The 19,353-nt window shown below is 45.4% G+C and overlaps 1 protein-coding gene across 1 annotated transcript in view; it reads right to left on the bottom strand.

The window, feature by feature from the left end:
- Positions 1 to 575: 575 nt before the first annotated feature.
- INSR (insulin receptor) overlaps positions 576 to 19,353 on the bottom strand; it is a 56,557-nt gene continuing 37,779 nt past the window's right edge. The window contains exons 8-21 of the mRNA XM_074851289.1: positions 18,969 to 19,219; positions 18,278 to 18,445; positions 17,383 to 17,584; positions 12,451 to 12,722; positions 12,096 to 12,238; positions 11,291 to 11,450; positions 10,870 to 10,969; positions 10,542 to 10,609; positions 10,095 to 10,324; positions 9,647 to 9,757; positions 9,405 to 9,564; positions 8,420 to 8,549; positions 8,044 to 8,178; positions 576 to 6,403 (exon numbers count right to left, since the gene is read on the bottom strand). Coding sequence (XP_074707390.1) covers positions 6,049 to 6,403; positions 8,044 to 8,178; positions 8,420 to 8,549; positions 9,405 to 9,564; positions 9,647 to 9,757; positions 10,095 to 10,324; positions 10,542 to 10,609; positions 10,870 to 10,969; positions 11,291 to 11,450; positions 12,096 to 12,238; positions 12,451 to 12,722; positions 17,383 to 17,584; positions 18,278 to 18,445; positions 18,969 to 19,219 — 2,485 coding nt within the window. The 3' untranslated portion in view covers positions 576 to 6,048. The remainder of the gene's footprint in view (positions 6,404 to 8,043; positions 8,179 to 8,419; positions 8,550 to 9,404; positions 9,565 to 9,646; positions 9,758 to 10,094; positions 10,325 to 10,541; positions 10,610 to 10,869; positions 10,970 to 11,290; positions 11,451 to 12,095; positions 12,239 to 12,450; positions 12,723 to 17,382; positions 17,585 to 18,277; positions 18,446 to 18,968; positions 19,220 to 19,353) is intronic.

Below are 19,353 nucleotides of genomic sequence, written 5' to 3'. Positions count from 1 at the left end.
ATGTCCAGTACCCCCATCCAGGCAGGTCCTCAAACACAAACTGCTGTGTTGATACTCCAGGAATAAAATCATTGCCCAAACTGAAGCAAAAGGTAGTACTTTTCCTTTTTAAATAGCGTTCTGTCTTTTCAGATTTAGGAGTGGCCTTTCTAAAATTCTCCCTCAGTTTTCATGGGACTTGATTATAGGAGAAGTATTCAGAAACTAAGACGGTGGACGTGTTGCTGGATGCTGCTGGGAGAATCTGGATTAGCAGAAGAGCTTTGGTATCGAGTTCAGCTCGGATCTCTCAGGCAATTAGTCCCGAGCTCAAGCTTTACTGGTGATGCTGGGACTCAGCTAAGCGAGCACGTCTGTGCCCATGTTTAAACTCTGCTGATGGTTCCTCTTTAGCTGCCAGAACTACCCCAGCTCCTCCCAGTTGGTGAGACCCTGCTCCCACAGGGACATTCTGGACTGAGAAAAAGCTGCTATTTAGTACCATCAGTTGGAACACTGGACTCAGAACAAAGCAACTACCAGAAAGAGAATTTCATACCGACTGCAAATCTGTTGGCAAAAAAATAACGACGCTGTAGGAGTTAATACTAACTTTATTATACAATATTTAAAAAGTCATTTCTCTACCTGTCCCCTTACAGCTTGCATTGTGCTGCAGTTAATTTGCTGAAACTGCAAGAATAAGTGCTTACTTTAGAGAAGGACAAGCAATTTCATTGTAAAAAGAAATACACATTTAATGACAGCAGATTTGCTAAAAACGGTAGCTTTAGAATTGCTTTTGAAGAGTCGGGTTCCTCCAAAAGTCACTTGTACGATTGGCTTCGCTCTTGCGCCGCTCGTGACAAGGCAAAGCCGCGACAGGACGGGCTGGACGTGTTACTGCTCTTACACCAACATTCACAGACAGAAGCCAAGCAGAGTTAACACAGAGCCAAGCAGAAGGTAATAAAAAGGCCAAATTCAATTAAGCTCATACAAATACCAAACTAATCTTATTTTGAATGTCATGTATTTCTGAAGTAACTATTGATTCCAAACCCATTCAACAGCTCCTCTCCCTGGACCACGTGCACAGGAAACTACGAGGGGCATCGGTGGTTTCGCGGCGGGAAAGGGCTTCCCGGGAGCCTCCCCACGGCGGCGGGCAGCTTCGAGGGAGGCTGGGACACAGCGAGGGGATCACAGGGATGATCTGCAGTTTCTTGCTCACTCCAGGCTCTGAACCGATCTCACAATGGATCACGGGAGCACCTAACACAGCCTTGAGAGTAAGGTTTTTATGGCACAAAGATAATTTACTTTCTGACTTGTAAAACAAGGTTCCAGTCTTGGTATCGGGAATCACCGCCCGCAGTGAAGGGCCCAGAATACCTCGGGGTCTGCCTTCACGTCACAGCGACATTAAGAGGGAACTCGATTGCCTCCCTCCCTCCCTCCCCTAAAATAGAGGCTCACGAATAACCCACACAGCACCCTTTTTGCTCCTGTCTTTTTCCCATTTGCCTTCATCATAGTTAGGTCAGTAACACAGTAAGAGACTCTGAGGTTTTTCCAAAGAGATACCAACATTATACGCAACATACTAAAATTAAGCAGAGTGTCCCATCACTATAATACAAATTTAGGAGAAAAGAGATATACTACCCATAAATTAAGAGTACCCTTTAGCAACCTCTTCCACACCAACACAGCTGCTTCACGATCAACAGAAAATATCCTCCTTGCAGCGTGGTCTAGTTCCTACCACCATTCCCAAGCCAGTGCTGGCACAGTTTATGTTATTAGCTCTTCTATTTTACAACACAATAAGAGTATTTACAAGCAGCCAAGCAAGACACGTTTCTAACCTAGCAGCCAAGCTTTGCGATGCTGCGCTGTACTGCAAGAGAAGTACCAGATTTGCAAGAGGCGTTCAGGAAGTGGCAATTGAATTTAACGTGCAAACGTTTCTGAGAAACCTCTCCAGTCTCACGCTTCAAATATTTGCTCAGTGAAAACACAGCAGAGCACAGACAGCTGTTCTGTATTCCTCCTGCTCCACCAGCTTTAGAGACAGTGAAGCTGTGGCTCGTTGCTGTACCCTCCCTGTCCCCAGACCGCACACAGGAGGCTACAGCAGCTCCTGAACGGGTCGGAGAGTCTGTCCAGCTGCCCCGGGCTGCGAGCGGGAAGTTCTCTGCCCACTAAGGGCAGGATCCAACCCTCCAGCAACTGCTACCTCAAGAAAAGGAAGGAAGAGCTTCCCGGTCATGGCTGCCCTCCTCCAGCCACGCTACCTGCTCCCCTGCGCTACCACTTGGCTCCTCCTCATCGGCAGCGGCGAGTGCTCGTGCTCCTGCTGCTGTTTCCTCACCCCGACGGGGATTATGCTGGAGCAACCAGCAGCAGCTCCCCCGACGAAGGGCCACACGCCCTCCCGGGCAGGAGTCCTTTGCAACACCCTGCACAGAGAAGGTTTCGTCTCGCACGTGCCATCTCGACTCATCCGCGACCCCGGTGTCTCTGAACAGGCGTTGGTGAGATCCAGGTGAGGGATTTCGGCATCCCCGGGGCGAGGACCTTCCAACACCAGAGACCAAAGTGTCAGCTGCGGGCTGGGAGTAAAGGGTTTTCCAGAAGTGAGAGCTGGGCTTTACGGGTGATGTTCATTTCTTCTTCCTAATTGTATAGTCGAGCGTGTGTGATCTTTAACAGCCATGAGTGGCAACTACTAGTGTTATTTGTTTTTTTAAAAAGGGGAAAAAAGATATCCTAGCCACTAGTACCTAACGCCTTTCCTCACCCTTGGCACAACGTAGGAAGGATGACTGGAATCGTCTTTACGCACACTACTGGGTATGAACAGCTGCTCCGTGTGGTGCGGAGTGAAGATGACAACGAGCCATGTGAGCAGACTGCCTGTCCCCAAAGCAAAACACGTTCTCCCTTGTTCAGTGATCTGAGTGTTGCAAATCATGTGTACTCACAGGGCCAACCAATATCAACCAAGTTTAAAAGCCAGACCCAATACAAGGTTCCAATGTTCGTTCGTAGAAAAGATCTGCCATTCCCACAGTTATGATCACTGCAATTTAAAGCGTTATCGAAACAAGGCCATGCTGGGAAAGGTTTATTTCGGGAGGTCACATCCTACCAGCAGGGCTCTGGGTTACCTGTGCGCAGCGAGAAGGGCAGTGACCAAGATACCCCAAATCCAACTCCGACAACAAGGGCTGGTCACAGTCCCTGCTCCGCGCCAAGTGCTGCTCCAGAAGGAAGCAGTCTACTCCTTTAGGTCATTAGTTCACTAAAGTCCAAACATTTAAATGGCTCTTTTGTTCCTTTTTTTTTTTTTTTTTTTTTAAAAATCACAACAGAACTGAGAGGATGATATGAGAATATCAGATCCAAATTCATAAATCGGTTCCTTTGGTCACTACAGCTCAGATCAGCAATAAACAGTGACGAGCCATTCTCCCACCCATTCCCTTCGGTGAATGGTCCCTAGTATTGGAATCAGCTGATATTGATTTTCCCTGATCCACAATAGGTCCAGACCAGAATATTTAAACAGGTTTAGAGGTGCGTAGTATTAAAAATATCCTTAAGAAACACTGAGGTAGACTGCACCAGAACAGGACAAAAATAATCCCACCACATCCACCTGCCAAGATTTTACGGATACAAATTTACATGTTCTGTGTGTTTAAGAAAACAAATTGTTTGCTGTTTTTTTTTTTACAGTGTTTTATATATTAAAATAAATAAAAAATTCTAATAAGAAAAACTTCTCTTCCTTAGAAAAGTGTGAGAATATGTCTTCTTTCCTGCAGTGTAGTATAGAGCTGCTAAACAGTTACTACTTTGTAAAGCAGAAGAAATGTAAACGAGGCCTTTTGAAATCGAAGGTTCTTACCATGTCTGGACTGGACATTTTCCATCTAACTTTGTGAGCGACCTGGACCCTCCCCCTTTGTCCGAACCGACCGGATCCAAGCAGCGCCAAGGCCCGACAGCTCGTGCTGGGGCACAGAGTCCGTCGTCCCCCCGTGGTGCCGCACCTGCCGGTTTAGCTGCAGCGTGGCTGAGGGGAGGGGGCTCGGAGAGGCGCCTCCCTACAGGCTCTGGCCCCTTTTGTTTCGGTTTCAGGGAGAAATCGGCTGCACCGCCCTGGCTGGAATAAAAAGCCACAGAGCAGCTCGGCGTCCCCACTCTCACTGAGTCAGGAGAACCCCGTTTTCTCCCGGCAGAGCACGAACTGGCTCTTGGACTTCTCCAGGAGAAGTGGAGGACTGAGCATCTCTCTCCCCTTTTAAAACCACCTCCTGTGTGACAAGGGCCTGCAACATCCATCATCTTCATTTCTTGCTTTAGCACTTCTCCCTGTCAGCACACTCCCTCATCACTACGAGACACGTTTAGTTTCACAATTATTTTCTAACATCTTACGCTAATCAGCTCTGTCTTTTATGCAAACAGCAGCGAAACAAAGCACAGTTCAGAAGACAAAAGCTGACATCCCGAAGGGCTGAAAGCAGTGGCTAACGCACGCGTCCGGGGAAGTCTGCGGGACACAGCGCGGGTATCTCAGGAAAACATCAAAGGCCTGGAGGCAGCACGAGGCCGGACGCCTGAGCAGCAGCAGACAGGCAGCAGGTAGCTAACCACAGTCACATTCAGCTTCTGCTTCACGTGCAGAGCCAAGAGCCTTGTGCTCTCCCCCCTTTAGATCGGCTTTAGCGTCTCTTTTTTCGGTTGGAGTTCTTGCTCGTCCTCCCTTGCCGGCTGCTTCTGCGGCACAGCGCGCACAGAAGGCGAAGCAAGGGACGCGGGGGCCAAGGAGTAGCAGGACTCGGGGCCGGGGTGTTCTGGCGTCCTTCAGCCCCACAAACCAAGTGAAGTCCCAACTACTTTATCTCAGGGCTTCGACTGGAGCCGGCTGACTGCGTTGTATAAATCATGAAAGTGTATTACAAAGCCTTGTCAAGTATAAACTTAACATGTGCTTCATAGCTCCTAAAAGGGTAATCGGCTAAAATTAGTTCATTCTGAAATCTTTGGACCACTTTAAGACCAAACAATCCCCCAAATTCTCCCCTCTCCGAAAGGATCATCAACAGTCAATAATTTATATGAAGTTAAAATTTAAACTAAAGACATTTTTAAATATGTTACAACAAACAATATATATACTCAATGCTGTAAGGACAGAAAACTCTGTATCTCAGGTCAGGGGACTCCGACTTCGTTTGGTCTTGAAAGTACCCACAAATCTCAGATTTCTGCTCCTTTGGCTCCCAGCACATTTTCCTCATTTGTTAATGAGAGAAAACCTACTCCCAAGAGTCCTTAGTATAAAAATAATCTGTTTAGGATTCAGTCACTCCAGGGAAATGGGAAAAAAAGATAAGTACACACTTCCAAGAAGAGGAAAGCTTCTGTGAGAACATACAAAACTTATGTACAAAAAAAAGAAGTGTATATTTTGCTATACATATACACCCCACATATATATACTGCACACACGCACATACACACACACGCACGCACCCCTGGGATTTAACCCATTTGAAAAGTATGAAAGCAGCAGCTATTGGTCAATCTGAGGATCTGGCGCGTCCGACCGATGTGTTGAATCCTTCAGCTGTAGTGAAGAGTATGCCTGAAAGCCTGGAATTCTACTGGAAATGCTTTTGTCCTGCAGAAGTTTTGTTCCACACCGTTAACGCTGTAGCTCAGATACCAGCAAATTTCACGTCTTTTGTTGGCAAACGTGGATGCTCCTCCTTCAGTTCAACTTACACGGTCGCTTCCTGTTTTGAAACCATGGTTACAGAAGGGACAGCAGCCATGGAAACCTCTTCCATTTATGTTCACAGATAAGTCCACTGACAACCAGTCAACTTGGCAAAAAAAAAAAAAAAAAAAAAGAAGTATTAATCGTAAGATGATTAAAAATCTGAAGAGTTTGTAGATGTGTGTCATACACTGTGGCAGCAATAACAAGAGTCCTGAGATTTGTGGAGGGGAAAAAGCAGACACAACCCTTGGGCCAAACAGGAAGCGTTAGGAAGGACTTGACCTGGGCATGGAGAGAATCCGCCCGTTTTTCTTGCCACCATTCATGTGAGTGTAAGGTATGTGCTCCTCATAGTTCCCCTTGAGAGCCATGGAGGGTCCGTTGTCCCGCCCCAGGACTTTGTCCCTCTGTGAGTACGAGGAGGGATCGAGGGGAATGCTCTCCATGTTCTCAAAGTCCATCTCGTACTCCTCCGTTTCCAGAGGTTTGTTCTCCTCACTGTAGAAGAACGAGACCTCGTGGAAGCTGGGGTGCAAGTCCTCCTTCAGCATCTCGATGATCTCGATGAAGGTGGGGCGCATTTTAGGGTTGTACTGCCAACACATCTGCATCAGGCTGTGCCTAGAGCAGGACAAACAAGGGTCAGGGGTAGGAAGAAACAATCTCACGTAGGCTGGGCTGGCACAGACCAGGACTGGTATCCACGTCAGACCACCCACCACCCACGCTACTCCTCTGACACTCCGAGTTGTTTGTTCTCTTTCCAGTCTCTGTATTCGCCTGTAGATCCTGACACTCCTTTTTTTTCTCTATTTCTGTCTAGATCAAAAATTCCTTCCAATTCCTTCAATTGTTCTTAACTTGGCTTCCGAAGGAAACAGGGCTGCGGTTCACACACTCTGTGTGTGCCTGCACACGCTTATAGCCAAGTCACAATTTTTTAATTAATTCAATTTTAATTTTAACTCAGCCTGAAAGATAACAAAGCTCCTAAAACTTCAAGGAAAATAGGAGGCTGTGCAGAGGACAGAGGTCCTGTAAACATCCCACCCCAAAGAAAGGCTGCGGCAAGAGGTCATATGTTATCAGACACTGTGGAGGAAGGACTTAAAAGTAGAAATAAAGTTTCAAACTAGAGTTTGTAACTGGCCATGAGAGACAAATGCCCAGGACAGCAGGCTTTTTTCATAAGGATACTCACAAAACATGTTTATTTTTTGACTCTGGAAGTGCTGTTTTGGCCAGAAGCAGGCTGGGGTAAGAGGTTACCAGAACCAGCGAGTGACCATCTGTGTTCCCTTTTCCAGGCAGGGCTCCTTCCCCTCACCGCTGCACGCTGCTTCAGCAGCGGCTCCTGACACCCACCACAACGCCTGAGCTCAGGTTAAACACTTAGTATCGGGATTTTTTTAATTAGTCTGACAGAAGCAGCTTAGGGAGCAGCTGGGTATGCAGCCGTGCTGGCAGAGCTGGGGACGCAGTAACCTCCAGGCAGTAAACGTCACGAGCAGCTGTGGAGAATAACCCTTAACCCCAGCGCAGGAGAACGTCTGGCTGCAGTTTGGAATCTCTGCGAGGTGTTTTTCACAGCCCTCTTCTCTCCCTAACCCTGCTGGCAGCCTGGCCTTGTGCTTTAAGTGGGGCAATGAGTCTGCAACAGAAATGAAAAGGCCTCGGACATGATAAACAGCTCTTGGCTCAGCGCAGCGTTCTCCTGCCTCTCCCTCCTCATTAGCCATAAATTGGATTTCTGAAAATCAGTAGTAAAAACTTGTAATTCTCAAGACTATTTATATAGTATAGAGATGAATGACAGAAAACCTCAGCAGTCCTGGGATTAACATTCTGTAACCACATGGGTGCAGATGGTGGCCAGGCTTTGCCACGTGACATAAGCCAACTGCCATCCACTAGTCCGGAGTGGAGGAAAAACATTTTGTTTGGGCAATTGATACAGTGCTTATTTGTATTTTAAGCTTTTCCAGTGCCTTGTACTTCCTTCTCTTGAGTCTGTACTCACAATGTAAGGTCCAGGTGGGTTTAATTTCCCTCCTAGAGAAACAGGCTGGCTCAGATCTGTAAGTCCTGGATCACTAAGGACGCAGCGGTTGAATTTCTGTGAGAGGTGGCTCACTAAAGCCTGTTTTGTTCCTCCCCAACAGAGAAGGGGTTAAGAGGTGCCACATGTGGGGGCACCTTTGTTGGCCACACTTTAGCTAAGGAGTGCAGCTTGGCCGACTGCTGCCTGCTTTACTACTTACAGCCTCTCCGGGCAGTTGTCCGGCTGATCCAGGTATCCTCCATCCATTACAAACTTTAGCACCTGCTCGTTGGAGAGTCCCTGGTACGGCTGCTCTGCTAAACTGCTGATTTCCCAGAGGACGACACCAAATGACCTAAGAAAGAGAGAAGACTCCGGGTGAGAAAAAACAACATCCCGGAGATCTACAAGTGATAGTCCTATTGTGGAAAACACATTAAAAGAACATGACTATATTTTTAAGAAGAGGGTTTCAAAACAATGCGTTTGTTTTGTCTGTACGCCGAAGAAGTCAGCGACTCACGATTTAAACTATGTGTGTTAAAATAGTGAGCTCCTGAGCTGGAATCCATCTGGGATTACAGAATACAACTCACCACACATCGGAATAAGCAGTGAAAACACCATCCTTTAATGATTCGGGTGCCATCCACCGCACAGGCAGCAGTCCCTTGCCTCCTTTACGGTAATAATCCGTCTCATAGATATCTCTGGTCATGCCGAAGTCTGAGAAAAGCAATTGAGATGTGTTAAATGTCTCTCCCTCCATGCTACTTTTACTGTGCAACATCTCCAGATGAATGTTTCCCTCCTTCGACGCCAGGCTATTTTCATACCCCCAGTACGCCTCCTGTGGCCCAGCCTGCAGTCATTTGTCACCTTGTGATTTACATTCAAAACATTTGCCTTTTCCCTGCATTTCTTCTACAGAGATGTGATAGAGACTCCAGAGTTAAGATTTTTAGTGACAGCTTCTATTCTAAACATTATTTTTATTCATCCGCTTTAAGTAAAACAGAGCTCTCTTTCCCCTGAAACCCCACTGCCTTGGCTTTAAGTCCAAAGAGGTCTGAAAAACCGCCGCGCTGTGGGGTTTTGGTTTATTTTTAAATGTTGTATTTACTTATTTCTAAAAGGGTTTGGGTTAAAAACTGGTTCTTGTGGAAGATAACTGAATTTTAAAAGGCACCTGACCTAATGATAGGATTATCAACTTTTGGTTTGTTGTACTGAACGCTTTCTTTGTCATAATTCTCATGAAAGCAAAGAACAGTGAGATAACCCTTAGGCTGGAAAGGCAATAAAACTTGTGGATAGAGGTTTGAGAATAGAGAAGGTGAGAAAAGCTGCTCTGGCTCTAAAGGAGATGAGCTTCTTACTAAAGTCCATACAATTCTTTCACAGGGAAGAAAAAGAGCTTTTTGCTCCTTCCCCACCACCAGCGTCTCCTTGTTGGGGCATTTCCAAAGGTGAAAAAAAGTGAAAATCACCTGCGTTTGCCACATTGGTCTGGGGCTTCACATATTTGCCTTTACGACAAATACAACTCACAGAATTATCTTCTCATCACACACTACGTACCTCCAATTTTTACGGTGAAGTCTTCTGCAACCATACAGTTACGAGCCGCAAGATCTCTGTGAACAAATTTTTTGGCGTTCAGATAGGCCATGCCATCGGCGATCTCTGCAGCCATCTGGATCATTTCTCTCAGCGTTGGTGGCGGACGACCAGGGTTATTCTACAAGAAATAAATAAAGAAGTATTAAAAACCGAATCAAGTTACTCTGTTGCACAACAGACTCCCTCTGTCCTGTCTTTACCTCAGCATCAGGTCTCAAAGAGCGAAGGTAACTTTTCAGATCTCCATGTGCCATTAACTCCATGACCACCAGAGTAGGTTGCCCTTTGGAGACCACCCCGAGGAGGCGAACCTGGAAAGTAAGTGAGAAATTCCCTCAAGGTTGTGTCCAAACACACTGGGCAGAGCCCAGCTATGAAAAGAGGGGGTTGCAGCAAGGTGCCCCGAGAAAGAGCTCAGAACAGCACCGCAAAGCCTCGTCACGCTGAGTGTTGAAAGAGCAAAAGTGAAACGATGCAGGCAGGTGCATTTTATGAAATATGCCATCGGAAGATCCCAGCTCTTTTTGATCAACTGCCTCTGCAGACGAGCTGCTTTTGCAAGCTGAACATCAAGCTCTGAAAGCGCTGAAGAACTCTTACTTATGTGATGGGACTTGCTAATCACCCAGGGCACCCAGCGATGCTTACCACATGATGGCAGCTGAACCCTTTCATCACAGAAGCTTCGTTTAAGAACTCTATGCGCTCGCGGAGGCTGGCTGATTCGTTAACGGTTTTCACAGCTACTCGAGTCTCTGGCTCCCCCTTCACTATGTCCTTGGCGATCCCTTCGTACACCATGCCGAAGGAGCCCTGTCCCAGCTCGCGGAGGAGAGTGATCTTGTCTCGTGGAACCTCCCATTCGTCGGGGACATAGACTGTTGAGCAGAGGGAAACATTTCTGAATTGAGCAAGTATCCTTCAAAAGACACTTCTGTAGCAGCCTTGTTTAGCACCGCCACAGGATGCTATGGGGATGAATTAAAAAGAAAAGACTAGAAAACTCCATAAAGACAATGCCAGTCCCAAACTGCTGCACTGTCTGAATGGCTACACAAGAAATAAGTCAGGGAAGAAAGCCCTCACTGCTCTCACCATCACTGGCACTGAGATATTCAGGGTTAGAGGATGCGTAGAGTGGCCCAGTTGGTCCTTCGGTTTGTCTGGAAGAGAGACACAAATCCTTCAGCACATTTACAGGCTCTGACACTAGAACCGAAGGCAGTTTGATTAATTCCCCCAGCATGCAGCAAATACAAACTGTCCCAATTTCCAAAGGCACAAAATATTTCCTAAACTAGATTAATGTTGCAATCATTATCTAAATTAGAAAATAAACACAGACTTACTCCCAACAAATAAACAAACCCGTTGGATATAAGTTTTGCTTGTTCTGGTGAAAACAACATAAAAGTGCACTCACCTCTTCTTCACAAGCACATAAGCAGCTCCAATAATTCCAGCAATTATTATGGCAAAAATAATTGGAACAATTATAACAGCAATATTAGGCTGAGCATTCACTAAGAGAGAAAAGAGAGAATTGGAGGTATTATACAGGTCCTAAATCCAAGCCTTCCTCAATAAAATCTCCCCCTTGAATAAACCGGAATAAACATGAAACTAGAAGCTGTTTCAGATACAGAACGTGAGGCTGGTCAGAATGAGAACTCATGAAGAAAAGCCACACATTTCTAAATAATTTCAGTTTTTTGAAAGTAGATGTATTGGTAAATATTTTATGACCCCCTACGGTTCTCTGTGCACTGCTTGCTAAACCCCCATCCTCCAAAAATAACCTGGGTTCTATCAGGAATTAGATGTCGAAAATAAAATGAACTCACAATAATCGGCCACGTAAAAATAGGTAGGTTCTGTCCATGAGCCATTTCCAGCCAGTGACGTAGCTCGTATACGGACACTGTAGTTTCCAGGCTGCAGTCCACGGAGTTTACAGCCCTGCTCGCTGGCAAAATGCTTACGGGAAACGCAGTAGTGTGCTTCCTGCAGGAGGAGGGAAGAGGAAGGCTGCCTTACGCTACCTCTGCAGCAACCCAGAGCTCTGCAACAGCATACCAGGAATTCTACCTCGCCTCCTTGTCTGGCAAATGTACACAAATAGGGCTTTCACACACTCAGGTCTTTTCCAATATAGTGGTTTGTCCTGGATTTGCATTTTACAGTTAGTAGTTCAGATTACAGAGAGCATATGCCATTTGCTGTACGAGAGCTCAGCCCTGAAATCCGATCGGGGATGGCAAACCCTCCTACCCACACGGCACGGGCATTCGGCACGGGCAGCAGGGCTGCCCACAAGCTCTCTGCCTGCTTAATGCTTTCTTAATTTCTCTAAGGAACTTCCATTTAGACGTACGGTTTCCATCGTTCTGTGAAATAGAATTCCTAAAAAAACCCCATGCAGAAAGCTGGCAAATTAGATAAGCTTATCTGGCACACAGGCACCTTAGAGGCAGATTTTTATTTCTCGATGTCGCCCCAGTTTTTTGTCACATTGGTGCATGCACAAGGAAACCAAAGAGGACAGAACACCATCTGCACGAGGACTATTAAAGGCTGAGCAGTCCCAGACTCCCAGGCGGAGCTACTTCTCCAAATGTGCCATGTTAAGGGACAAGCAGAAATTCTCACCTCTGTCTCCCCGAGACGTCCGTAATTCACTTCATACAGCACAATAAGACCATTTGGCTCCTTTGGTTCTTGCCACTTCAAATGCACGGTATTTTTTTCAACCAGTTCATGGGTAACTGGACCGACGATGTCATCAGCCTTAGCTAGAACCAAGTTCATGATTAATAATACGTTTTATTTCACGTCTTTGGCAAAATTCAAAACTACCAATACTTCATCCATCATCCTTTCCTATCAGGACACAAAGATAGCACCAGTCCTACACGATGTTTCTGTACTGCAGCTGGCTCCCACAGGAAAAGCAGAATTTTGAAAACAGCCCTCAACCCAAAGCAAAGCTCAGGAAGATAATTACCTTCTGGCATGGTCCTGGCACTGACATAAGCTGCCACACTGCATCGGGACTCCTGAGCATCATGGTTACAAGCGTGGAGCTCAATGCGATACCCGGTGAAATGCCGCAGGCCTGAGATAACCAAAGACTCCTTAGACTTAACTTTTTCAAAAGGTTTCTGTTCCTCTGCATTCTCAGATGCTGCTGCAGAATTGTTTGGAGAGGATGCGATGGTGGGTATCACCACAGTGGCATTTGCCACAGAGCCAAGGTCTCTTCGTTTTCTCGATGGCCTAATAAATAACACAGGTTACAGTTACTTGTTATATTCAATGTAAACACATTCATCTGAAAAGGAAGAGTTAAAGTGGGAGAGCTCAGAGTGCCTCTGAAAACTCAAATTCAAGCCTCATATTTGCAATGCAACAAAGAAATTCAGGACTTTTTTTTTTTTTTAAAAAAATCCCAAGCAGTCTGTTTTACCCCCTGTAATGCACATAGCTTTTAAAAATCAGTATCCCTGAGATTCTCTCTGTGCACAACTTCATGCAGGGAAAAAAAAAAAAAATTATCCAAGTCTAAAGTGTTTGTTTGAGAATTCAAGCTCGTCTAGATCCTCTCAGCTGAACACAACTTTACTAGGTTGCCTCGCGGATGCCTTGCACAGTGTTGCAATGCTTTGGAGTTCATCTCCTCCACATTCGAGCTTCGAGCAAACGAGGTCATACCACAGCCCCCCGGCCTGATGACCTTAGATGTGCCACATATTCCAAGTGTCATAAACTTGCATTTCTAAAGCATAAGACCAGTTTCACAGCTCGCTGGAAGACATCTGCCACTCCGAACCCTATGCCCCAATCTAGATGGATAGATAATTTTAACCTTTTCCTGAGAGACCAAATCTATTACGTTCTTTTCAACGGACGCATTTAAAACTCACAGATTCAGATGACATATTAGTTGTGCAGTTTTGTTAACCAAATATTGCCTCTCAAATTATTGCCCTTCAGTCTGAAAATCAGTTTTTTGCAGTTGTGAAAACAGAACTGGCAGTGTGATCCTGTCAACTCCTCTGTTTGCAAGTGAATGCTACTAGCCAACTTTAATGTCAGATTTTGTCAGTAGATCAACAGAATAAATTCAACAGAATTAAGAACCATTCATAAATTTCATTTTGTTGGGAAAAAAAAAAAAAAGGAACAAGAACCAAAACAAGACTCCTCATTCTAACACTTTATGTCCTGCCACACATTTGCCACAAGGAATTCCAAGTTGGGAACTAACCAGTGTGGTGAATCAGTAACAGTATTTAGTTACACAAAAGGAATTAATGCCATTTGAAAACCAGACCATGTATTTTAAGGGGATGATGATCTTTTTTTGTGTGTGCATGTGTGTGCAGCTATTAAAGGGTACAAAGAGTGACCTGAACTGAACCCACACTTGAGAGGCATCTCCAGTCTCTAAAAATGTAACAAGCTGTTGAAGCAAATCTTCGCTGCTGAACTGAACTTTCCACTGCCACCCTCTGCCTACCAGGCAAATGATTGGCCAACTACAACGGGGGATCGTGCAGATCAGGTCTTTGTCTGGTGTGAATTCTCCTCCAACAGCAAATGCAACCAGCTGGAATGCTGATTTTAAAATTTCCTGAAACTAAACATTGGGTTGTACACAACAACATAAGAATATTCATCCACCTGATGAAAAAATGGGATGCCACATGGCAGGTTCACCAGAGCACATTCCAGTTTTTAGTCTTCTCTTTCTCTAATTACTAATTAACTCATTTTGGAGCTGCTGTTATCTCAGTTTGTGCATTGTTCTGAACAGTGTCCCCTAACAATGGGGCAGAGTTCAGAGACCCAGGTCTGGGTCACGCCACCTCCCTCCTTTGGAAGGATTCTTTATGGTCAACCAGAACCTTGTTTGGACTTAAAAGTAAAGCCACATGCCACTGTTTACAAAGTGTGGATTCAGCTGTTCCTCGTGTTTAAGAGAATTTTGTTTTTCACAAGTAAAACAGTAATTTGACCACTGATGCAACACAGAGTAAAATGCAAGAATAACTTGTTTCTACTCAAGTAACAGAAAGCAAGAAAAACATTTGAAGCTGTAAACCCCAATCTTCCCATATTTATTATCCTGGATTTGCAGCAATTTTCTTGCCAAATTCTCTGTATTTTCAAACATCTGGTGTCTTCCCATAGTCGTTCTAGTGGAATTCTCATTATGGCCATTTCAAGTAGCTCCAATGACCTTCCCTGTGAAATACTCAGATTCAGGCTCCTTCTGCTCCTACTGTCAGAGACTGTCAGTGCGTGGTGGCTCTTGGTTCACGGAAGGAGGGAAGTAACAACTTATCACATGCAACACGGCCCATGTTCGGGGACTTTAAAAATGCATTAGCTAGCTTAAGCCAAGTTTTCCCACACACCTGAAACTAGCAGAGGAACAGCTGGCCTGTCTTCCCCCTTGTGCTGGCAAAAGCATTTATATATTTTGTCTGTACAATTAATTGGATTCAACTGGGAAACCCAGAAAAAAAAGTTTTCATGTGAGCCATTTCCTAGATCTTGTTCACTCTGTAACCCACTAATATTTGTAATGGCAGGAGTGTGTGTGACACAGAAAGAGAGAGGATAGACACAGAAGAGTGAGACTGCTTCTTCTGCAGTACTGATAGTGGAGAGTTACATGAAATTACATCCTGCATAGCAGCCATTTAGTTCCCCTCTGCCTCTCAGGACTTTTATTACTTTTGAAAATCTTTCCACGCTTTCCACAGAATCATGGAGCGGTTGAGGCTGGAAGGCACCTCTGGAGATTGTCTAATCCACCCCCCTGCTCAAAGCAGAGGCAGCTAGAGCAGGCTGCTCAGGACCACGTCCAGTCAGGTTCTGAGTATCTCCGAGGATGGAGACTCCACAACCTCCCTGGGCAACCTGTTCCAGCGTGCAATCACCTATTTGCTCCAATCTGTGCAAAACTCATTCCAATATAAGAGCAAGTAACACAGGAAAGAAGAAACAAAGCATCAGCTTCTGATGGCCACTTTGTTCAGCTACGAAGGGAGGTTACAAAGCACGTGGTGTAAAGACACCTGCTAGCTCTGAGTGGGAAGGTGGGTATGGCAAGAAGCATTTAGAAACTTCTCGTTTGCCTTGCCAGTGCCAGAGCAAATTAACCCACGGGACTTGAGACAGTATCTCCTAGAGCAGCTAATCAACAGTGCACATGGGGAACAGCTTCTGTGATTTCCAGGGGGGTTTCTCAGCAAGTCAGCCGAGATCAGGCCTGGACTAAGGCAGAGCATGGCAGATCTGCAGCAGGGCCTCGTACGGACCAGACACTGCCCAGGGCTCCGACAGCTGGGAACAGGGCAGGAGGAGAAAAACTGCACATGGAAAACAAGGAGACAAGACATCGGGGGAGTAACTTCTCAATGGCTCTGTCTTCTGCTCCCCTGCCAACTCACATCCCCGGCCGGCCTCATCTGTGGGATTCCTCCCTGTGACTGGCAGAAGCTTCTTATCTTGAGGGGAGTCCACACAGGGCCTGGAGAGAGGTCAATAAACTACCGGGAGCCATGCAAAAAGCACCTGAAGTAAAACACACTTCATGTTCAGTTGCCAGGCTGCCCTATGAGCAGGCAATAGGCACAGTATTCACAGGAAAACTAATTCTGATTTATGTTGCCACAGCTTGGAGCCTGTCAGAAAAGACAAGCAGGACGCATGCCAGCAGGAAGGTATCTTTACTGCTGACTTATAACAGCAAAAGGGGCTTGTATTAAAAGGATTACTTAGTAGCCTAGGGGAAGTGGAGATTTTTTCCTTAGCAGGCTGACAAGGTGGCACATCTTGGTGATTGGTTTCTTCCTAAAATACATACCCCAGAAACTGGCCTGAGAAGCATCCTAGGCTGGCTGCACAACAAAATTGAAAGAAAAAAGAAAAAAAGAAAAAAAAAAAGAAATCAGATTGTCAGAATTGTCTGCCTACATCAAGAGGAGTTTGGCTTTTGTACATGGCTTGGTTCTCCTCTGCTTTTGAACATGTGGTGTCCTGGCATCATCGTGCACACTGAAACCTGTTCTGATCAGCACTAACAGCAAAGAAAAAGCAAAAGGAGTGACTCTGCACAAGCTTCCAGGTGGCAACTGCAGGCATCAAACCAGGCTCACAGAGAAGAGACACTGACTAGTAACACACTCAATAATAAAAAATGTTCAGTGCAGTAACGTAGCTTTTGTCAAGCAGCTGAAAAGAAATGTTTATTACCTAGGGGCAGTAAGCAGAGAATAAATTTAGAGCACAAAACGCGTGACAGTGAAGAGGGTAAATCATTACAGACTCTAACCTGATTCCCAGAGCTTCCTCTGTAAGTTGCATATGAAGTGTGAAGACATTCAACACCACTTAATGTGACACTGTGTGTGCCATTCAAAACAGGACATTCACCACCCACAGCAGTTGCATTCCTCATGGTATTGGAGGTATTTCCCAGACTAAGTGCAAGGAAGACCGCAAATACCACGCTAAAGGACAAGGCTGTGGCATGGTAAACTTCCCTTTTCCTTTCTTTTCAACTGGATGAAAAGCTAGACCACAAAATTTGAGGAGAGAAAAAAAAAAGCTATTTTTGGCATCACACAAGTTTAAACGAGCTGCAGGCATTTAGCTATTTGTTAAGGATTCTCACTTCATTCTCGAGCTGAGGAGAATCCAGAGGCAGGAAATAAGAGCAGGATCTTCCAAATCTGTAGTAACACCAGGTGTAGGTGCTCAGCTCTCACCAGTCTCCAACACACGTATTCAGCTGGACTAGACAGTCTCATGGAAGCCCAGAGAGACTGGCAATACGGCCATGTCCAGCCCAGTATTTTTGTTTAATAATCGATTACATTTCCCTACCCCTGACCATCTGGGCAATATTGTTTGATATTCATACCTGGGGACAAAAACCTCATTGTGAAGATAGTTCTCAAATGTCTTGCGGAAAGCAGATTCTTCCAGCTCCTTCTGTATTTGAGAGTCTGTTTTAGGACAGGAACAACATTCTCCGCTGACATCCTCACTTTCACTTTGATTATACTTCTGAGGGTCTTCGGATTCAAAAGGAGGAGACCAGGTCCTTGAGGGCAGTTTTAATCCTGTGGACAAAACAATTTTAGTATCACTCATGCTTGACATGGCAGAAGCAGACGTTTGATCCTACAAAGATCCAAAACTAGTGTACACAAGATTCACAGCACATTTGAGCATCCTGAGCTTTCACATCCAGGGTCGAGCAACTTTCCCCTCTTTTGTGACAGGCCTTTGATTCAGAACTGTGCTATTTTTGAAATGGAGCTCAGATGCTGTTCCTCCCCAGTTCATCTCAGTTTAGGTAACACAAGGCAGCAGGTGAGATTTTGGGAGTCCTCAGTGAAACTCTGTTCTAAAAGAACTCCAAAACAAATTGGAATTTCTTCATATCTTCAAAAATTAACTTGGCCACTGATCTCTAGAAGCACAGATATTTTCCCTTACCATCTCCATAGCTGTTACTAAACTTGTTACTCAGTTTAAAAGGAATAAGTGCAGAAGGGAGATCCCCAAAGGAAAAAATATCTGATTACTTTGTAAAAATATGTTTTTGGACAGCTTTTGCACATAACTTGGCAGTAGCACGTCATGTATAATGTAACTGAACAGTGGGAGAACACAGCTGCATGTCAGCCTGTTTCTTGAACAACAGTCTTAAAACCAGCAAAATTAGGCATCCAGGGCACCCCCAAAGTGGGTGAAAAATCTCAAGACAGTTCTGAGAAAGCTTGAAAGAAAGGCACAGAGAGAGAACTCACCTTTTAAGCAGTAATCAAGTTCATAAAGCTCACTATCTTCTGCCTGCTGCTGCCAGAACACCAGGTAGTGCGTGATGTTTCCATTGGGCTCTGAGGGTGGCTTCCACTTCAGAATGATTTGGGATGAAGAGTTGGAAACAGATATCGGATCTAACGGGACTGACGGAACTGCGGGGGTGGGAAAAGAGACAGAGGTCACTTCCACTGCTCGGCGAGAGCTTGACAGAACAAGGGAAAAACACAGGCAAGTTTCCATTTCCATGGGAATAAACAGTGCTCTCTGTAGTAGGTCTGCTGACACCCAACAGTCCTGTGGCAGGACACACCAGTGTGCACACAAGCTCTCACACGTGGCCACACGAGCCTGATGGAAGAAGCACGTGTTGGCACCACCTCCCCATGCAGGGAAGCACAGATTCTTCCATTTGTTTAGGAATACCTTCCTACCAAGGCAAAGCAGCAACGGCAGTGGAAAGTTTCACGGCCATGTGACTATCAGGGATATGTGTCTACGTGACTTAGGGATCTGGTGGAGTTGGGATCTGTCAGTGCTGGGTTAACGGTTGGACTAGATGATCTTCAAGGTCCTTTCCAACCGAGATGATTCTGTGATTCTATCACAACTACCAGGCAGAAGACTGTTTAGGTCTATTTTTCACTTGCAAGGCACCATTAATTTAATGATACTGACCAGTAGCGTTGGTCTGGACGTAGATGATTTCACTCTTTGCGCCGTATGTTCTTCGTTCATCTGAGAAGGTGACCAGAGTTTTAACAAACACAGCATACTGTGTCCATGGCTTCAAGCCTCTCAGAAGCCAGCCTGGCTGGGCCTGGGCTTTGGGCTCATTTGACCGTGGGGGTGGGTCAACATCCACCACTGTCCAGCTATTTGACCCACAAGCGTCTTGGCCATCAAACTCCGTCACATTTTGGTATGGACTTTAGAAAAAATAGAAAAGCCTCACATTAACAGAATCCTAATTCAAGCTTTTAAAAACAACATTTCTAAAGACATCACTGAAAGTTATAAACCTTTACCCTTTGCAGAAAGTTTACCTATCTCATTGTATTTA

This window comes from Strix uralensis, chromosome 27 (genome assembly GCF_047716275.1).
Source record: "Strix uralensis isolate ZFMK-TIS-50842 chromosome 27, bStrUra1, whole genome shotgun sequence".
Taxonomy (NCBI): Eukaryota; Metazoa; Chordata; class Aves; order Strigiformes; family Strigidae; genus Strix; species Strix uralensis.
This window is presented reverse-complemented; position numbering and strand designations above follow the sequence as displayed.